The sequence below is a fragment of the Tenrec ecaudatus genome, chromosome 3 (genome assembly GCF_050624435.1).
Source record: "Tenrec ecaudatus isolate mTenEca1 chromosome 3, mTenEca1.hap1, whole genome shotgun sequence".
NCBI classification, from domain to species: Eukaryota; Metazoa; Chordata; class Mammalia; order Afrosoricida; family Tenrecidae; genus Tenrec; species Tenrec ecaudatus.
The window spans coordinates 208,177,285-208,196,259 of NC_134532.1; the positions used below are offsets into that span (position 1 = coordinate 208,177,285).

The 18,975-nt window shown below is 48.6% G+C and overlaps 1 protein-coding gene across 1 annotated transcript in view; it reads left to right on the forward strand.

The window, feature by feature from the left end:
* The window catches only part of TAPT1 (transmembrane anterior posterior transformation 1), a 65,725-nt gene that overhangs the window by 22,548 nt on the left and 24,202 nt on the right, over window positions 1-18,975 (forward strand). Inside the window, exon 3 of the mRNA XM_075544509.1 lies at window positions 10,853-10,971. Within this exon, the coding sequence (XP_075400624.1) occupies window positions 10,853-10,971 (119 nt within the window). The remainder of the gene's footprint in view (window positions 1-10,852; window positions 10,972-18,975) is intronic.

Sequence of the window (18,975 nt, forward strand, 5' to 3'; positions counted from 1 at the left end):
TGATCACACAGACTGATGTGCTTCTTCCATGTGGGTTTTGTTGCTTCTCAGCTAGAGGGCTGCTTGTTTATCTTCAAGCCTTTAAGACCCCAGATGCTATGTCTTTTGATAGCCAGGCACCATCAGCTTTCTTCACCACATTTGTTTATGCACCCACTTTGTCTTCAGCGATCATGTCAAGAAGGTGGACATCACAGAATGCCAGTTTAATATAACAAAGTGTTCTTGCATTCTTGAGTAAAGGCCCAATGTCCATCTGCTACCTTAAAACTAAACCTGTAAATATATGCACATAGAGATATTTCCCCATCGTATATAAATATATTTACATGTGTACATGCCTTTATTTAGACATCTATAAATGCCCTGTGCCTCCTAGTTCTTCCCTCTATTTCCTTTAACTTTCCTCTTGTCCCACTATCATGCTTAGCCTTCGTTTGGGTTTCAGTAATGCCTCTCGGTTAGATTGCCTTTGATCAAGCCCTCCCAGACCTCTTACACCCTCCTCACCACTGATTTTGGATCACTTGTTGTTCCCTTGTCCCTGGGTTTGTTAATACCACTTCCTTTCCCCCACATCCCCCTCTCCCATGTCCCCCCCGGAACCTTGGGTACCATGGTTTTCTCCTCCAGATTGTTCATCCCACCTATCATATCTAGACAGACCTGCAGAGATAACAATATGCACAAAAACAAGATAGAGCAAAGCAACAACAAAAGGACAACAAAACAACAAAACACCAAAGGCAAAAAAAACACCACCAATGGCAAAGAAAAGAAAAGCCTGTAAATAGTTAAGGTCTGTTTGTTGACCTTTAGGAGTATTTTCAGGTCAAGTCTGATAGGTGCCACGCCCTGGCCCCAAAGTCTATTTTTGGTATTCCCTTGGGCTTTCCTGCTCTGCTCCCCTTGCTGTTCTGTCATGTTATACTTTTAATCTCCATAGTCTGCATTGCATGCCATGCAGTGTGGCTGCCCTAACCCTGCAAGGGGGCAGGCCTCCTCTCTCAGCCCAGTCCTCCTAACAGCTGACTACAGGGACTGGCCAGAGGAAAGCAGAGTCCTGGCGTCCTGCTGTCTTCTGTCATACTCCCAACCTCAGTCCGTGTGCATGTAGTGTAATTAGCTCCCTGGTGAAAGCGGGCCGGGGTGGCCAGCCTAGCAAGGGCATTCCTGGGAGCAGCGAGTCCTGGCTCCATGCTTACTATGATTCAGCCTGTGGTATCTCAACTGCTTCTGTGTTCATAGCAAAGCCACATTGACCAGGCAATGCCCAGGTGCCAGCACTGCCCGGCATTAAAGCCCCCCACCTCCTTAGTGCCAGGTGAGCTGCTAAAATCCCAGGTCCAGGTCAGTAGCTCCCCCAAGACGAGACCACGGGTGAGGGCCAGAGCAATGGGAATGGATCCACCCAGTCCTAACTGTCGTATTCACGTTATACCCAGGCTCTCATATCCTTAGCAATGGCTGCACAGAACTCAGACCAAATCACACTGCAAGGGCTTATTAAGGAGGTTAACAGCTTGTAATGCTCGGAAGAAATGCCCAGGATACAGTTGTTCATCAGGATGGTGTTACAAAGTGATTTCGGGCTTGCTGAAACATACCTGAAAAAGGCGTAACACTGATGTAGGCCGTCAACTGAAGACATTCAGCTCACACTCTGAATCAACATGCCCAGCTCCCTAAATTAAGTGCCCAGAGGCACTCCAGAGCCACGGAAGGCGGGAGGCTGGGTGGCAGAAGCGGTTACGGTGCTGCAGGCGCTTGTGTGAATACGGACTTGATGGGCGATGGAGGGTCTGAGGGCTGCATAATTGGTTACAAGAGAAGCTGCAGAGCGAGCCAGGTGTTAGCAGAAACAAGGCCGTAAGCGTTTTGAGGAGGGAAAGTTTGCTTAAAAGACAGGCATGAGAAGAAGAGGTTGAGTTGCTTGATACACACCCGGAGCATGTGCACATACAGGAGGGTGCTAGGTGGATCCCAAGGTAGGGAACTGTGCGCATGCGCCAGACGCAGCCAGTGCACTTTGGAAGGATGGCTTGGGCTCCGGCTGCAGAGAGTGCAGCCTGGCTGCCGGGCCTGTGCACGAGGAACTTGTATTTCTCAGCTGGGCATTGGGCCGCCTGTAACAGAACCCAGCTGTGGCCAGAACCAGTCGGGGTGGTATTTCAACGTGTCTGCAGCCTGGGACTCCTCGTAGTCATTCCACAGGGCAGAGTAGAACTGCCCTTGTGGGCTTCCAAGATCGTAACGCTTCATCGGAGCCGACAGCCTCTTCGTTCTCTGGTGGGGCAGATGGTGGGTTGGAAGTGCTAACCTTGCACTGAGCAGCCCAGCATTTAACCCACTGTGCCACCAGGGTTGGAGTCAACTTGATGGTGGTGGGTTATAGGTTACCAGTAGGTATAAGGGCATTTCTCATATACCTATCTCTATGGACACACGTGAAATTGACATGTGAATGGAACTGCAGTTTCTTTATAAAGCAACTGACTTTATTTATAAACATAATCATACACTATTAACTTATAAATGAAGCTGTGATACTACATAATTATATGGACTTTATCATATTTAACATAGTATATTAGAGAAGCTGGGTTTGACATATCGTAAGGGTCACTTGGGTCGGTCAGTTTGACAATCTGCTGAATTGTTGTCTTCACATTTGGTGTTCACGTCCTAAGAACTTTTCCACTGTGTTTATATAAGACGGAAGTAATGCTTTCATGAATGAAACCGATGTACTGGGATTAATACTCAATTCATGTTTACGTCGTCAAATCGACACATGTCTGTAGAGATAGGTATACCACACAGAGTTTCGAGAGGAGCGTGCTTAGAAGAAAATGAATTTGGTTATACATTTGTCTCGTGCAATGGATAAGGTACATGGTAGGAGGTAAATAGAAACGGTTTCCGTAATGTTCATTGAGGAAATCAAAATGAGTCAAAACGGTGAGTCCCATAAACGTAGTGTTAAGGAAGCCCGAGTCATTTCTACCTCACTGTTTTGCCCACCCCAGCATTCCAGCTTTTGGTCCTCTTGCTTGGTGCATTATAATGTAAAGGTGACCGCTGTGACCTGGGCATCAACGTTTGCATGCTGCTCAGAAAGATGGGGGTCGGAGCAGTGCTACCAGCCCAGCCCCCCCTCCAATAAAGCAGCCACATGCTTCCCCTTTGCTCTTAGTGACCAAACAGAACTGCAGAGCCCCCCTAGGGGAAGCAGAGACCAGGACAGGGTGGGAAGGCCTGGGGGTGGTTACTGGGTTAACCAGCCCCCAGAGCTGCGCTTCTGAAAAATGCAGATTGCAGCAGTCACCACAGGCTGGACATGGAGGAAGCAAGATGCCCTGGGTTCTTTCCTGAGCATTGGCTTCATGCTGTTGAAGCTCTTCTGGCAGCAACCCCGTTGACAGTGGAACTGCTAGGGGTAGGGTGTCGGGGAGGGGGTTGTTTCTCAAACCAAACACTGCCAACGAGGTGATTCTGGTGAACAGTGACCCTGTATGACAGGGTAGAGCCGCCCCAGGACAGTTTTGAGGTAGCCTTGACCGGAGCCTAGCGCAGAGCACCGGGTCTTTAGTCCCCATGGGGCTGCTGGGTAGTCTTGAACCATCTACTTTTCATTCAGCAGCCAAGCGCTTTACTGTTGCATCACTATCTACAAATTTCATCCCATCACCTGCTATAAAATCTCCCATGTGTTAAATGCAAGTCAGGTGTAGGTTATCATTATTAAACTTTCTATCTAAATTACTTTCTCTTCCACAGTTGTGCAGTTGATTTATTTTTGGCTATCATAGAGGGTGCTAAGATAAAAAATAATTTTAGATTTTACTTTGTGTATTACAGGTGTTTAATAAATTTTTAAAAGTTGAATTCAACTGTTCAGTCTTTTTTTAAAATTATTTTATTGGGGCTCTTACAACTCTTGTTACAATCCATACATTAATTGTATCTGACATATTCATACATATATTCCATCACTCTTTTCTAGACATTTACTTTCAATTGAGCTTTTGGAATCAGCTCCTCTTTTTTTCCCTCCCTCCTCCCCCACAGCTCCCGACCTTCGTGGCCCCTTAATAGATTGTAGATTGTTAATTATTTTCAGATCTCACACTGACCACTATCTCCCTTCCCCTCTGGATTCAGTTCTTCTTCTCCCTGGATGGTGGTGTGTGGTTATGTGCCATTCATTTTGATCGGTTCCCCTCTCCCTCCCTACATCTCTCCCTCTTCCCCCTACCCTTTTGATAGCGCTATTCCCGTTCCTGTTCCTGGGTTCCATGTGCTGTGAGTTTTCTCTCTTGCCTGTACCTGTGTACATACTCCCGTCTAGTCTACATTGGGAAGCGGCCCTGGGGTCATGATAGCAGCGGGTGAGAAGGCCTCCAGGGATCAGAGGTATATTGCGTAGCCCATTAGTGCTCTACTGCACCCTGATTGACTCATCCCCTCTCTGCCACCCTTCTTTGGGGGGATGTTCCATTGTCCATAGATGGGCTTTGGGTCTCCACTCCAACCCCCCTCCATTCTCACCAGTGTATTTTTGTTTGTTTACCGTTTGTTGTGAGTCTTCTGATGCCCGTTGCCCAGTCTTGATGACACCTCACGATTGCACAGGCTGATGTGCTTCTTCCATGTGGGTTTGTTGCATCACTGTTGGATGGCCGCTTATTTAACTTCAGACCTTGAAGACCCCAGACACTATATTTTTTAATAGCCGGGCACCATTCTTTGTCTTCTCGACATCTGCTTATGCACCCCTTTGGTCCTCAGCGATCTTGTAGGGGGGTTGGGGTACAACTGCTCAATCTTAAATGGAACTAATGTCACTTCTCGCTAATTTGTTTTCTTCAGAAGGTAGCAAAAAATCCTAAGCCCTACTGGTTTTGTAGACTCCAAGCCCCCAGACTGGATGAGCATCAAGGTTCTGGGGCAAATCGTGGGCCCCTCCAAGCATCCTCTTCCTCACCCAGGGGCTTCTTCACCTGCTAAACAGGGGTCACCCTTCATCCCCAGTGCCCAACCTGCTCCTCCTTCACTTCCTCACTGCATGTGCTGGTGATGCTGGCAATGCTGCAGCACATGACCAGGAAGCTGTTGCATCATCAGGGTGCAATACCCATGGGCCACTACCACCAGCCACCTTCCTGGTACCTGTGTGGCCAACCTAGGTTCAGTGGACACAGCTCTCACCATTTGTCTAGTGGGCTCCTTACGATTTAAACAACAATTTTTATGGTATTGATTATTCAGGGATATGTTCACACATCGTCAAAACCCCATAATGCACACCAGGAGGGAAGGGCATGTAGAAAGGGAGAACCGATCTCGGAGATCTATGTGTAACCTCCTCTCTGGAAGATTGGCAAGGGGGAGGCGGGTGAGGGGAGACACCGGGGAGTGTAAGATAAGATATAATAATTATTTATAAACTATCAAGGGACCAGGGGTGGGATCGGGGAGGGAGGGGGATGGGGGGAAAAAAAGGGAAACCGAGCTGATTCCAGGAACCCAAGTGGAAGGTGAATTATGAGAGTGACGAGTGCAACGAATGTATAAGGGTGCTTTGCTCATTTGATGTATGTACAGATTGTGATAAGAGCCTTATGAGCCCCAATAAAAAGATTTTAAAAAATAAAATAAAATAAAAATGATTAGGGCAAAGAATGTATGGATGTGCTTTATACAATTGATGTATGTATATGTATATGTATGGATTGTGATAAGAGTTGTATGAGCCCCTAATAAAATGTAAATAAATAAATAAATAGATAGATAAATTTTAAAGAAAAACCCCATAATGCCATGCATCATAGACTGTAGTGTGTACGTTAAGAGGCGCATACCTGCCCGGTGCCCAGGTGTCTGTCTTGCCCAGAAATTTAGCGGCTTCTGAAGTCATTGCAGGCCCAGTCTCCCAGGAGGCTCCTGCCCTTTTTAGCTTTTGCAGAGAGCTTTGTTATGTTTTGATTTCCAGAGAAGAGCTTCATTGAGGAAGCAGAGCATTATTTTGAGAAATTTACTTGTCACATAATTAAAAGATTTTGGGGGGCATGTCTGCTCTGAGAATTAATTTTGAGAGGAATAACTTTAGACTGAGCCTCTGCAATTTGTAATGGGATGCTTTTCATTCATTTTGGTACAAAGAACTGCCCTGTGTGTGTTGGCTCAAAAATGTAAGCCCTGCCCAGAGCTCCCTGAAGCCAGTGTGAAGTATCTTCATTGCCTGATGAGGCTGCTGAGCGAGGGATCGCCTCAGCCTTCCCTGCCTGCCCACAAAGTGGGACTGACAGGCTCTCAGATGCTGCCTAGCAGTGGCTGCTCAGAGCATGAATCAGTGTAGCGAGGCCAACCATTATTTATTTAAACAGGGATTTGAGGGGTGTAGGGACAAATGGGGGGGCATGTAAAAAAAGGGTGGGGGATGAGTAGAAACTACCACCCTGCATTTCTTGGAGCAAAAGTGCGTGGGTGTGTAGCTTTGTACCTGTGGATTGTGGTAATCTTTGGGCCATAACATAAGTTCCTTTGCTAGACTTTGAACTTGTGGAGAGAGTGAGCTCGTCATTTGCCGTGACTCTGCCACTCTAGTAAGTGCTCGGTTAGGGAGGGGAGGTGGAGACTCCCCCGGGAGATTGTCCAACCCCAGGGAGGTTTTTCCTCACATCCACCGCAGAGGAAAGAGCTGAAACCAAGCCTCCCTCCAGTGAGCGGCTGCCTGGCAGGTGTGTGGATGATGCTCAGATGATCCTCTGTTGCGTTTCAGTCTCCCGCTGCCCCTTCTGTACATGATCACTGTTGGTGCCGCCTTCCTGTGAAGGAGGAATGCCTGTGAGGGAGGTTCTGCCCTCCAGGGACAGGCAAGGCTGGCCAAGGAGCAGCACCCAGACACACCGACGACCGCTGCTGCTGTATTCCAGCCACACCATCTTGCCGATCTTGACATGTTGAGTGTGGTTTAAAGGGCAGGGTGATTTTGCATGTATCAAAAGAGGAACTTAAACAAACAACAAAACCTCGCTGCCATCAAGTCAATTACAACCCATTGTAACTTTATAGGACATGGTTAGAAGGGTCTCTGTGGGTTTCGGAGGCTGGAACTCTACAGGAATAGAAAGCCTCGTCTGTCTCCTGGTGGTTTCGAACTGTTGACCTTGCTGATTAGCAGTCCATCGCATAACCACTACACCAGCAGAGCGCGCACCCTAGCCACAACGAACGTGTGAATGCGCTGTGTTGGTTTGGTTCAAATGAAAAGGAAATAGTTATTGCCTGTTCTTCTCAAGATGCCGTGCAAATTAACTGGAGGTGAGAACGTGTGCACTCTTGTTGTTAATAATCTATGCTCAATTTCCGTTCTCAATGATATTTCAAAGCTATCAGCAAACCTAAATGGGAAATGTTTTTGATCCTTTTTGTAAGCCGGTTCATTAAATACCTGGCCGCTATTTGTGCATTTTGTATGTACTACTAGGAATTTGGCAAATGGCAAGCGAGCACAAAGCAAGTTGCCTTAACCCCTGTGCCTAATGAGACTAGCAGGTGAGCTTCCCCCGTGAGCAGGTGCCCTTGTTCGTTGCGCCCTGGCGTCTAACAGAAGGACTGTGCTGCTGAGCCCTGTGCAGTTGGAACCCTGTGTGGAAGGAGGTCTGCCTGTGTTGGCACGTTGAGCTGTGCCTTCGCTTGCGGGGAGCCGGGGAGAGGGCCACCGTACAGGCTATTAGGATGCTCATAGCACTCGGCAGCATGCTGCGGCTTCTTGTGCAGCCCCTTCCAGTGCCTGGGCCCCGGGTAAATGAAACGCTCACCCGTGTTCACCCCGAGCGGGGCCAGGCCAGTGAGCCCTCCCTCCTCCAGGGAAGCAGGGCTTCCAGATTCTCTGCATGAAGTTCTCTCCATTTCCTCTGTCACGAATTTAACAGTATCTTTGTGGTCTGTGGGAAAGCGAGGCATGCCAACAACTGTGCCTGCCCTCTTCCTCCCAGGAGCCCCGGTGGCGGAGTGGTTAAGCATTGGACTGCTAACCGCATGGTCAGCAGTTCCAAACGAGGGCTTTCTCCTCCTGTAAAGAGTCACTGTCTCGGGCACTCACAGGGCAGCACTGTCCTGTCCTATAGGGTCACTATGAGTCTGCACGTACTCCAGGGCAGTGAGTTTTGGTTTCTCCTCCTGTCCTATAGGGTCACTATGAGTCTGCACACACTCCAGGGCAGTGAGTTTTGGTTTCTCCTCTGGGGAAGCTTGTCACTGAGATGCTGCAGTGTTGGGTGTGCTCTTGGCTGTGGGATGGCTTTGCACCCAGGCGGCATTTCTTTGGAATCCAGCTACCTCCTTTGATGGTCGTTGAGCCCTGGGGGCTATGATCAGCCACTGGTTTGAAGTGTGAGGGAGAAGGCCTGTGGGCTATGATTGGGTTCCAGGTCATCACGACCCAGGTGCAGTGTAAGGAGACACTACCGGTCCTGCACCACCCTCCCCGGTGTTCTGATCTCCTGACAGCATGTCCCCGTGCCCCATCCTCCCTTCTGAGGAGAGTTCCAGCTCTGCTTGTTCACCTTAAATGATACAAAGTCCGCCGCGGCCCAAGAGTGGCTGCCCTTATCTCTAAGAGGAAGTGTCCGTCTCCATAGTTCCTCACGCGCCTGTCCTTGCCCTCCCCACTCCCCTCACCCCATCTCTGCCGCCTGCTCCTCCTCTCCAGAAGCCCTGCTCACCTCCTCATCCATGAAGCGTTTTCTGGAGCTTCCCGAGGTCAGTTTGGCAGTGGTCTGTGTGTGTGTGTGTGTCTGTCTGTCTGTCTCACCCTCGCCTCCTTGCCCCGGCATACGGAGTTCTGCCCTGGCAGTCCCAGCACTGCCGGGCCTTTCTTACTCACCTACTAGTGTCGCCATGGGCTGAAGGAGCTGACCCGGGCAGGCCCGTTTGTGCTCAACGAGTCGTGCACAGTCCCTGAGAACAGCTCAACTGGACCATTTGATCCCACGAATGGTGAGAAAGGCAACCCCACCTTCTTCGCACCCCATCTCATGCACTCACCAAGATGCCTTCTGGAAAGGTCTGCTTTTGGCACCTCCTGCTTTCAGAGCTGAAGTAGCAGGCGGCAGAGGAGCCGACAGCTTCACCCCAACTGCACACGGATGCTGCCTGCTCCTTTGCATGAAGCACAAGAATAGAGACACAGATTTTATTGCATCTTCTTTTTCTTAAACTTTATTGTGCCTCAAATGGTTACAAAACATACTGACTTTCAGTCAGTGATAAACAGGCGTTTAATTCTGCGACATGGCTCGTAGTCCCCAGGGTAGCAGCCCCCCCCCACCCCCTCCCGTGGCCTCTCGCAAGCTTTGTGGATGTCAGTTTGCTACAAGTCGGTGGGACAGCTTCTTGTCAGCTATGTTGACCTTGGTTCTCTCCTACCCCCTCCCACGTCTCCGGGCCAGCAACTCAGAAGGAAGAGATGAAGAGGGGTAGAGGTGACGCTGTGGGCTAGGGGGCACCTAACCTCAGGGGTGGCCGTGAGTTTGGTTTTGAGTCTTGCACACGTGACTGTGGTTGAACACTGCCCTCGGTGTCGCCATTGTTCATGAGGAGCGTAAATCCTTTCAAAGAGAAAGAGACGGAAGAGTAGGGCTCTCGGAATTAATCTGTTCTGATTAAGGAGCCTGGCATGTATATGCATATATAGAAATAATCTAAGTGCAGTTTTAAAAAATATTTTCATCAAAAAGTAATAAGATGTGGTCTTTCAATTAATGGTGGATACTAAATGATAATTGATGTATGACAATTTTAACTGGAGGGGCAAAGTTTGTGTGTGTGTGTGTGTGTGTGTGTGTGTGTGTGTGTGTGTGTGTGTACATGTGGTGCCCTGTGTGTGTCAGGCAGTGAGAAAACACTGCTCCTGCAAAGTTGACTCTGGAGCCGGCTGGGTGTGCCTGCTTCTACAAACGATCAGAAGGCTCTGCCCTCCCGTGAAATACAGCCTTACAAGTGATGGGTGAAGATGTGTGAATACCGCCCCCAGCCCCCACCTAAGGGAAGGGTGCAGCAGGTAGCCCAGAGAAAGACCAGAACAGCCAGCAACTAGTCCTCTGAAATTCAGGGTCACTGATATAGAATGCAAAAGGAATTGTGTTTAAAGTAGTGATCATTTTGCATATGCATATTTAATGTGAGAGAAACAGATGTTTAATTCCATAGAGAGTCCTCTCCCACCAGTGAAACGTTCTCTGTGTAAACAAGTAATCATCAAACGAATGAGGAGTATAGTTAGATTTTACAAGTTTTGTCAGCCCTGTGGTCATGGCGTCAAAGTTTAAGCCAATGGCACCTGGTGGTTCTGGGCCAGGTACCGCCCCTTCCGAGTGGCTTGACTTCGGATCTGGGCGAACAAAAGACTCTGGAGGCAGTAGCACCCACGTGCACTGTGACAGAGGATGTTCTTAGAAGTGAGGTGCACATACAAGTACAATTGTGAGTTTGTGATTCCCAGAGCTGAACTACAAGAAGGAGGGAAGTCCCACACGTTATAGACAGCCTCTGCAGTCCTGGGGGCGTAGTGCTTAGTGATGAGCTGCTGCAATCTGAAAGACTGGCAGTTCAGAACCACCAACATCTCGGGACAAAGATGAGGTGTCTCACGCCCATAATCAGGTTCAGTCTCAGAAACTCACGGGGGCTAGTCTACCCTGCCGTGAGGGTCACTGAGTTAGTCTCGATTAGATAGATGGCAGTGAGCTTGGTTTGGTTTTTGGTTGCTTAACGTTTGCATCGACAGTTCTTTAACACGTACGTTTTGTTTTGTCTTGTTTTGTTTTCTGGTTTGAAAACCTAGCTCATGGTGTTCGGCATCTTCCTGTGCCTGGATGCGTTCCTCTACGTCTTCACCCTGCTCCCCCTGAGGGTTTTCCTGGCGCTGTTTCGCCTCTTCACGTTGCCTTGTTACGGCTTAAGGTAAGTGTCAGACCCACATTGGTTTAGGTGGCTCATTTCTTTCTATGGTTTCTTGTATTTGTAAACTAAGTCGCCACTGGAGCAGGCTTTTTTTGCCGCAGTTGGGGGTCATTGGTCCCTCTTTGTTCACATGCTGGCCCTTCATGATGCTTAACCCATCATCAAAACGCACACTCACTGCTGTCGAGTCTCAGAGTGAGCCCACAGGACAGCACGGACATTAGACTAGCCCCATGCGTTTCCCAGGCTGGAACGCTGCGGAAGCTTTAGAAATCTTCATCTTTCCCGCAGAACAACGGGTGAGTTCCAACCACTGACCTAGTGGATAGTAACTCTCAAGTTGTCGTCCACATGCCACCGAGGATTCCCTCTGTGCTTAAGCTGGGGATATTTTAAAAATTAATAAATAAATGTTTAAACTAGGATGTCTGTCTCTTAATGGGTGTTATGTGAGCTGAGGGGGCTTTAGAAAGTTCATAAGAGAATAGCATTATCTTTTGTTTTTTATCATTTTGTTGGAGGCCCTTACAGTTCTTATTAACATTTCATACATCAATTGTACAAGCATATTTGCACGTATGTTGCCATCATCAATTTCTAAACATTTACTTTCTATTTGAACCCTTAGTATCAGCTCCTCTTTTTTCTCTCCTTCTTCTCACCCCTCACCCTCCTGACCCCTAGATAACATTATCTTTTAAATATATATTCACCCAAACGTTTTAAAGCCCCAGAATACCTGGGGGCGGGGGAGAGGAAGGAGCACCCCAGGCTGAGGATCAAAGACCTGCCTTCCACAGTGCTAACCCTGTTCAGGGACTGAACCCAGGCTGGGAGGGTGGGGGGTCAGGGGTCTCTTCAGAGGCTCTTAAAAGCATGCTCCCTCACCATCCATTTGACACTCTAATCCTGGCCCCAACACTGTAGGTCTCCTCCGGCATGCGCACAGGGCCAGCAGACAGACCGTGGAGCCCAGCCCCACCAACACTGGTTAGCTATGGGCAGCTTCCCCATCGGTGAGAAGGAGATGCTGGCATCTCTCACCACCGTGATTTGAAGGTGTGACAGAATCGGTGCCCAGTAGACCTGGACAGATACTTGTGTCCTTCCCATCTTCGATTCCCAGACTAGGTGAGCTGTCACACGTACTTGATCAATGCTTTCTTGGGCTTCAGGTGGAAGGCCATTTCCTCTCCCGATGTACAGGCACCATGGTGGTGCTGTGGGTTCGGTGTTGGCCTGCTAACCGCCAGGTCTCTGTTCAAAACCACTAGTCGTTCACTAGGGAAAGATGAGGCTGTTTTCTCCCATGAACATGGCCAGTCTCAGGAACCCTGTAGCGTCGCTGTGAGTCGGAATCGACCTGATGGTGGTGAGTGTGTAAAGTTCTGCCATCCTTTCTCTGCTCTGTGCTCATTCTGAGCAGAGTGGACCAGCAGACAGTTTCATCTTGAGTCGTCTCCCTAATTTCATTCATTCAGAAGTTAAAGAGTTGGCATGGCCAAAAATTTGTGAAACTTCATTTATGACGTTCCATGGTACATAAGATATGTAATTAATAAGATTGTTATCAATAATGTAACTGCAAGGACAGTTGAAAATTACTGGTCTACATACAGAATTAAAAGATGATTTATTTTAAAGGCTGTCCTCTTGAGAGATTCTTTTTGAAACTAGTAAGTGAACATAATTCCACCCACCGCAATGGAGCCAGTTTTGACAGTGGTGACTCTGTGTCTGGTTTCCAAAACCAGCATTGTACAGGAGCAGACGGCCTCACCATCCTCCAGAGGCATGGCCGGGGTGGGGAGTATAGTTAGCAGGTCAGAACCTGGCCCACAGCACCACCAAGTTCACTCTTGACATGGACTCTAAGGCACCGCTGCCCAATAGGACAGGGTAGAACTGCGCCTGTGGGTTTCCAAGACTAACTTTTTATGGGAGTAGAAAGCCTCGTGTTTCCCAAGGTGCCTTAAATGAACATATGCTTAATATTGAGTCGATTCCTACCCAGCCTCTGTGCGACCAGGAGTTTGAACTGCCGAACTTGCAGTTAGCAGTCCAACGCTGAGCTGACGGGGCCACCGGGGCTCTTTGATCTCAATCCGCATTGTTAGGTGCCATGGAGTTAGCTCCAGTTTAGTGAGCCCTCCAATATCAGCCCCTTAACGCACCTTAGCCACAAGGAGCTTCTTTCTCATCGATGGCACTGTTGGAGGTGACGCTTCATACCATCATTTCACGTGCCTTGTGGAGAAGGAGCCAATTGTGAGACGTCTTTGGTTAATTACATATCAGTCAAATGGAAGGATCCTCTGAGGAATTCCACCATGGGTTTTAAGACCTACCTAACAAGTGTGTCTTTCCTGCCTTTGGGGACTTGGGGAATGGCCTCGTTCTGGGGAGCCTGCCTTTCCAAGGCAACGTAGCTGCACCTTTAATGCACCTTTAATGCTCGACCACAGGGCTCCCGTTATCCTTTATTGCCGAGTCTTGGCATTTTAGTTACCTTTTTATAAAGCGTAATAAACATGAAAAGTAAAAATACTGCTACCAAGTCAATTCTGACTCCCTGGGACCCTGCAGGACAGAGTAGAAATGCCCCATAGGGTTTCCAAGGCTGTCTTTATGGACGCCAACTGCCTCAGCCTCTGACTTTTTTCTGTGGAGTAGCTGGTGGATTCGAACTATTGACCTTCCAGCTAGCAGTCGAGGACTTAATTGCACATGAGTGAATAGAGGCTCAGCATGGGGCAGTTTGGGTAATGGCAGGTGAAGCTGCTTGGCATAAAATTACAAATACACTGCAGGGATTTCTACGGTGACTCTGTGAGCTCGACTGCCTTTGAGTTTTTGTTTGACTAACTGCCAATGCCAGGCCAGTTGGTGTTCTGTGAGTTGAGTTTAATTTTTTCAAGTGGTTGGTTTTGACAGGCATTCCTGTTCAGCTGTCCATCTGCAGAAGGAGATGCGACACTAAGATACACACCTGCTAGCTCTCTGTCCAGGTATGGCTCTCGGACGATGGACCTCAGTCCAGGACATTGTGATGTGCCAGTTTCCCTGTTTAGTTCAGCTGGTCGTCGACAGTCCCATCTTGTCAGAACCAAACCAACAACCCGATCTGACTCATTCAGACTAGTCTGACACATAGCGAGCCTATAGGGCAAAGTAGAGCTGCCCCTTTGGGTTTCCAAGGCTGTGGGCCTGATTCGAACAGGCAGCTTCATCCGTTTCCCTCAGCGTGGCTGGTGAATTTGAACCACTGTCCTTGCAGTTAGCAGCCCAACTCGTAATCCACAAGGCTATCAGGGCTCCTCCTCATCTGTACAGATGTCTGGAACTCGGTGTCATCTGATTCATTTCTAGCACCCTGTGGGAGCTGGGGGAAGTAGGACACCTTAGTCCAAAATACAGAACTTTACTTCCTCCAAGTCAGTTCCAACTCCGTGGCCCTGTGCAGGATTCCCAGGGCTGTAAATCTTTATGGGAGCAGATAGCTTCCTCTGTCTCCCAGGAAGCAGCTGGTGGGTTTGAACCACTAACCTTACAGTTAGCAAGCCAGCATTTATCTGAGAGTGCGACACTTCCAGACATCTTTCTTTGTTCTGAGTACTGAGCAGTTGGGGGTATCCCATTTTACATTGAGAGGTGGTGGGGGGCTGGTGGTGGGGGGTGTCCCTGGTCTGGCCTCGCTTAGCTGTCCTATGATTACTATAGTCAAGAATTACTGGCTGGTATTTGATGGGTATTTCTTTTTTTTAATCTCTTTTTTTAATCATTTTATTAGGGACTCATACAACTCTTATCACAATCCATACATACATCAATTGTGTAAAATACATTTGTACATTCATTGCCCTCATCATTCTCAAAACATTTGCTCTCCATCTAAGCCCCTGGCATCAGCTCCTCATTTCCCCCCTCCCTCCCCATCCCCCTCACCCTCATGAACCCTTGATAATTTATAAATTATCATTTTGTCATATCTTGCCCTGTCCAACGTCTCCCTTCACCCACTTTTCTGTTGTCCATTCCTCAGGGAGGAGGTCACATGTAGATCCTTGTAATCAGTTCCCTCTTTCCAACCCACTCTCCCTCTCCCCTCCCAGTATTGCCACTCATACCACTGGCCCTGAAGGGATCATCTGCCCTGGATTCCCCTGTGTTTCTGGTTCCTATCTGTACCAGTGTACATCCTCTGGTCTAGCCAGATTTGTAAGGTAGAATTGGGATCATGATAGTGGGGGGGAGGAGGAAGCATTTAGGAACTAGAGGAAAGTTGTATGTTTCATTGTTGCTATATCGCACCCTGACTGGCTCATCTCGTCCCCGAGACCCTTCTGTAAGGGGATGTCTAGTGGCCTACAAATGTTCTTTGGGGCTCCACTCCACACTCCCCGCCCTCATTCACCATGATAAGATTTTTTGTTCTGACGATGTCTGATACCTGATCCCTTCGACACCTCGTGATCGCACAGGCCGGTGTGCTTCTTCCATATGGGCTTTGTTGCTTCTGAGCTAGATGGCCGCTTGTTTATCTTCAAGTCTTTAAGACCCCAGACACTGTCTCTTTTGATAGCCGGGCACCATCAGCTTTCTTCACCACATTTACTTATTCACCCGCTTTGTCTTCATCGGTTGTGTCGGGAAGGTGAGCATCATAGAATGCGAATTTAATAGAAGACAGTATTCTTGCATTGAGGGAGTACTTGAGTGGAGGGATGGATATTTCTTTAAACTAACTTTTGATTGAAATTATTTGAGTACCTTTTTGGCCACTGGTCTCTGTTTTCAAGGGCTTGTGGCCTGCACCGACAGTATGGGGCAGCCTGTGGGCTCTGCATTTTAAGAGACGCCACCAGGACCCGCTGAGGAGTTAGTTAGGTTTGAGGCTTGCACAGATAAATCCTTACCTGAGTTTCTGGGGAAGGTGTAACGTGTGAACCAGATTGCAGAATAGAAGTTCAGCAAGTCCAGGCACTGCGGGCTGCTTTGCACACAACCTGACCAGACTGCCTTTCCCCTCTAGCTCCTGAAGGACCGGAGCTACTGGATCAAAATGCAGACGTTTGTGTTGGTGGCTGCAGTGTTTTCTTTGAGCAGTTTAGAACAGCAGCGTCTCTGAGCAAGCGTGTTTTCATATCCCTTGTGGGATATAGTGGGTTACATGTCGGGCTGCGGACCACAATTTCAGCAGTTCAAAACCACCCCAGCCCACTCCATGGAGTAAGATGCGACTTCCTACTCCTGTGAGTGGTTTTTATTCTCAGAAGCCCAGAGGGGCAGTTCTACCTGTCCCAGAGGGTCACTGTGAAGGGGGAGTGGACTCAATGGCAGCGAGGGAGTTAACCCAACGGAAAGGTCTTAGAGTTAAAATTAGCAATACTGTTGTTAATGCTAACTCTTCATGCTGTATTTCAACGTGATTATGTGAAAACACACTTGATTTTTCACAGCTGTCGTTCAGAAGTAGCCAGTCTGCCCCCAGGCTGTCTTTCTACCAGGGTCTAGACTTCCAAGAATGGTTGACTCCTGGTGCCCCATCTGGTACATCTCCATCCGCAGGCTCTGCTGCTTCCCCTCCTGCCTGGCCTTGTCCTTCCGTTTTGTGATGTCAGAGGGTCAGGAGGGAAGACTGTCCTTCCTGACTCCTGCTGTCTTTGCCCCTCTCCTAACTGCGGCCTTCTTTCCCTCCTTTTAGTTCTTTGAAACTGCCCCACTCAAGGAAAAATGTTTGTTTGTAGATGGAGGTGGTTAAAACTTTTTATCATAAAGTAGATCATCATTTTTGTTTATTCAGCTAATTAAACTGCTTCTCAAACCACCCAATATCCCTGTACCCTGCCCCCGAGACAAGTAGCTATGTCCAGTTAGTCAGGAGGCCGGTCTGCACAGTGGAGCAAATTGCTGGGTCTCACTGCCCTTTGGGCACCAGAGCATGGGGCCACCTGCTTTTCAGACTCGATGCTTCTGTGTGCTGTACCTAGAAGGTCTAGAATGGTCCTTGTGAGACCAGGCTCTTTGTGCAGCCATTTCCCCCCACGCATCCTGTGGTAGCAAGTCTCCTGCAAACTCTCTTGAGTGTGTGTGTGTGTGTCTTTGCTTTCTGCAGAAGTGACACCTAAAAGCACAGAGACTCGCTCAGCCCGCGGATGAGGACTGGTGGTGGTGTGGGCCTGCAGCTTCCAGAGTAAACCCAGACTGGCCAGTTTTTGACCCTGTTAAAATAGTGTTCATTTTGAGATGCTGGGAGTTGTGTGGAATGGACTGTTTCCAGAAGTGTCCGTCTCTCTCTGCAGTGCTCTCAGAAGCCCTTGGTTAGAAACTGTTTCTAACTAGGAAACCATTTTGAGAACTCTTTGACCCCAAATGCTTTATCATGGAACAAAAAGGGTGCAGAAGTACACCTGGATGGTGAGACACACCCAGAGTGCAGCTCTTCTCTGGATCCTCCATAGGGTGGTAGTTTTTCAGAAAAATATCTGATAGGCTGCTTGAATCAGGAGACAGTACTTTTTTTATGACTACAGCTCAGAATGTACAATTAAGTTTTGATTTATTCTGTGTTCTGTCTGTGTTCCTTGAGAGAATGAGAGCATCCTGTTTCTCAAGAAAAGATCAAATTCTATGAAAGATGCACTACCATCAAGCCGATTCGGACTCACCATGCTACCACAGGAGATGGCAGACTTGTCCCTGTGGGTTCTGAGACTGGAACTCTATTAGAGAGTAGCAAGCCTCGTCTCCCTCCCATGAAGTAGCTGGTGAGCTTGAAGTGCTGCCCTTGCAGTCAGCTTATAACCCACTATGCCACCGTGGTGCCTTCTCTGTTCTGCTAAGAACGTGTCAGGCATCATCTTCCCAAATGTGGAATAAGGACAGGCTGGGCACTTGTGCTGTGTCTTTCGTCTCCCCAGCTTTGGGGTGAACGTTCTTCCATCCTAAAACCTCTGACTTCAGTCTGGCTTAGAATCCTCAGCCACATTTGGAATAAAAAGCAGAGGAAGAGAATGAAAGAAAGTGGTGCAATCTAGCGCATCGTCTATTTAAAATGTCACTGAACCATTACAGGCAGTGGTGACTGTAGGTGTCCGGGTTACCTGTGATAGGTTTTCTGTAATGATTAGCAAACTTTCTCATCGCTCACCTGGCTTTAGACACCACTCTTATTTGATGCTTCATTCAATCTTTTTTTTTTTACAAGAGACAATCGTTTGTTTGTTTTTTTTTAATGTTGAGCATTCACTGTGTGGGACTGATCCCCTGCCCCCAGAGAGGGATGACTGTCAAAGCCTTGGGTGTCTTCACCTGTCAGGCTGCCCTGTGTGCCTGGCCCCCTCCAGATTCACACTTCCAGCGAAGTCACTGGGCGTGGACTGTTCAGACCAAGCTGGAACTAAGGGTGACAGCAGGGTCGGGGCACCTGGAGTGTTTCTGCCACGCTCTCCCCCCAAGCCAGGACTTTCCTCCTAGCTGGCCTGCAGGCATGTTTGTCTGGTGTGAGTAGACACAGCTGTGATGCCAGCCTTGGTTGACCCCCGTCTCCCACCACAACCGTCCTCCCGGTAGTGCGGCAGCATTACAGCCGTCTCATTCTCGCTCGGGAATCAGCCCCAGGGAGGAGCACTCTCACTTCCTTACAGAAGGGGTGTGGTGTCACGGGACTCTGTGGTGAGTAGACCCAGCGTTCCCTCCTCCTCTCTTGGCCAAGTGCTCGGCGGGCTGCAGCAGTGTAGGACAAGGACCTTCTTCAGACACCACCCAGCCTCCCTCCACAAGCCGGGGCCACAGTGATTCTTAAGCAGCATGGACTCCGATTGGGAAGAGCACCCCATACGGTGCCGTTTCATGACAGCCGATGCTTTTGCTGCACCAACAGCAAGCAAGCGCGTCACCCCAGCCGCCAACGGCGCCTTCCGTAGAAGCAGCGTTTGCTTGCCCCTCTTGAGACACGCAGCAGAGCTGTACCCGTTTTGTTTTGTTTCCCAGTAGAGCTTGAAG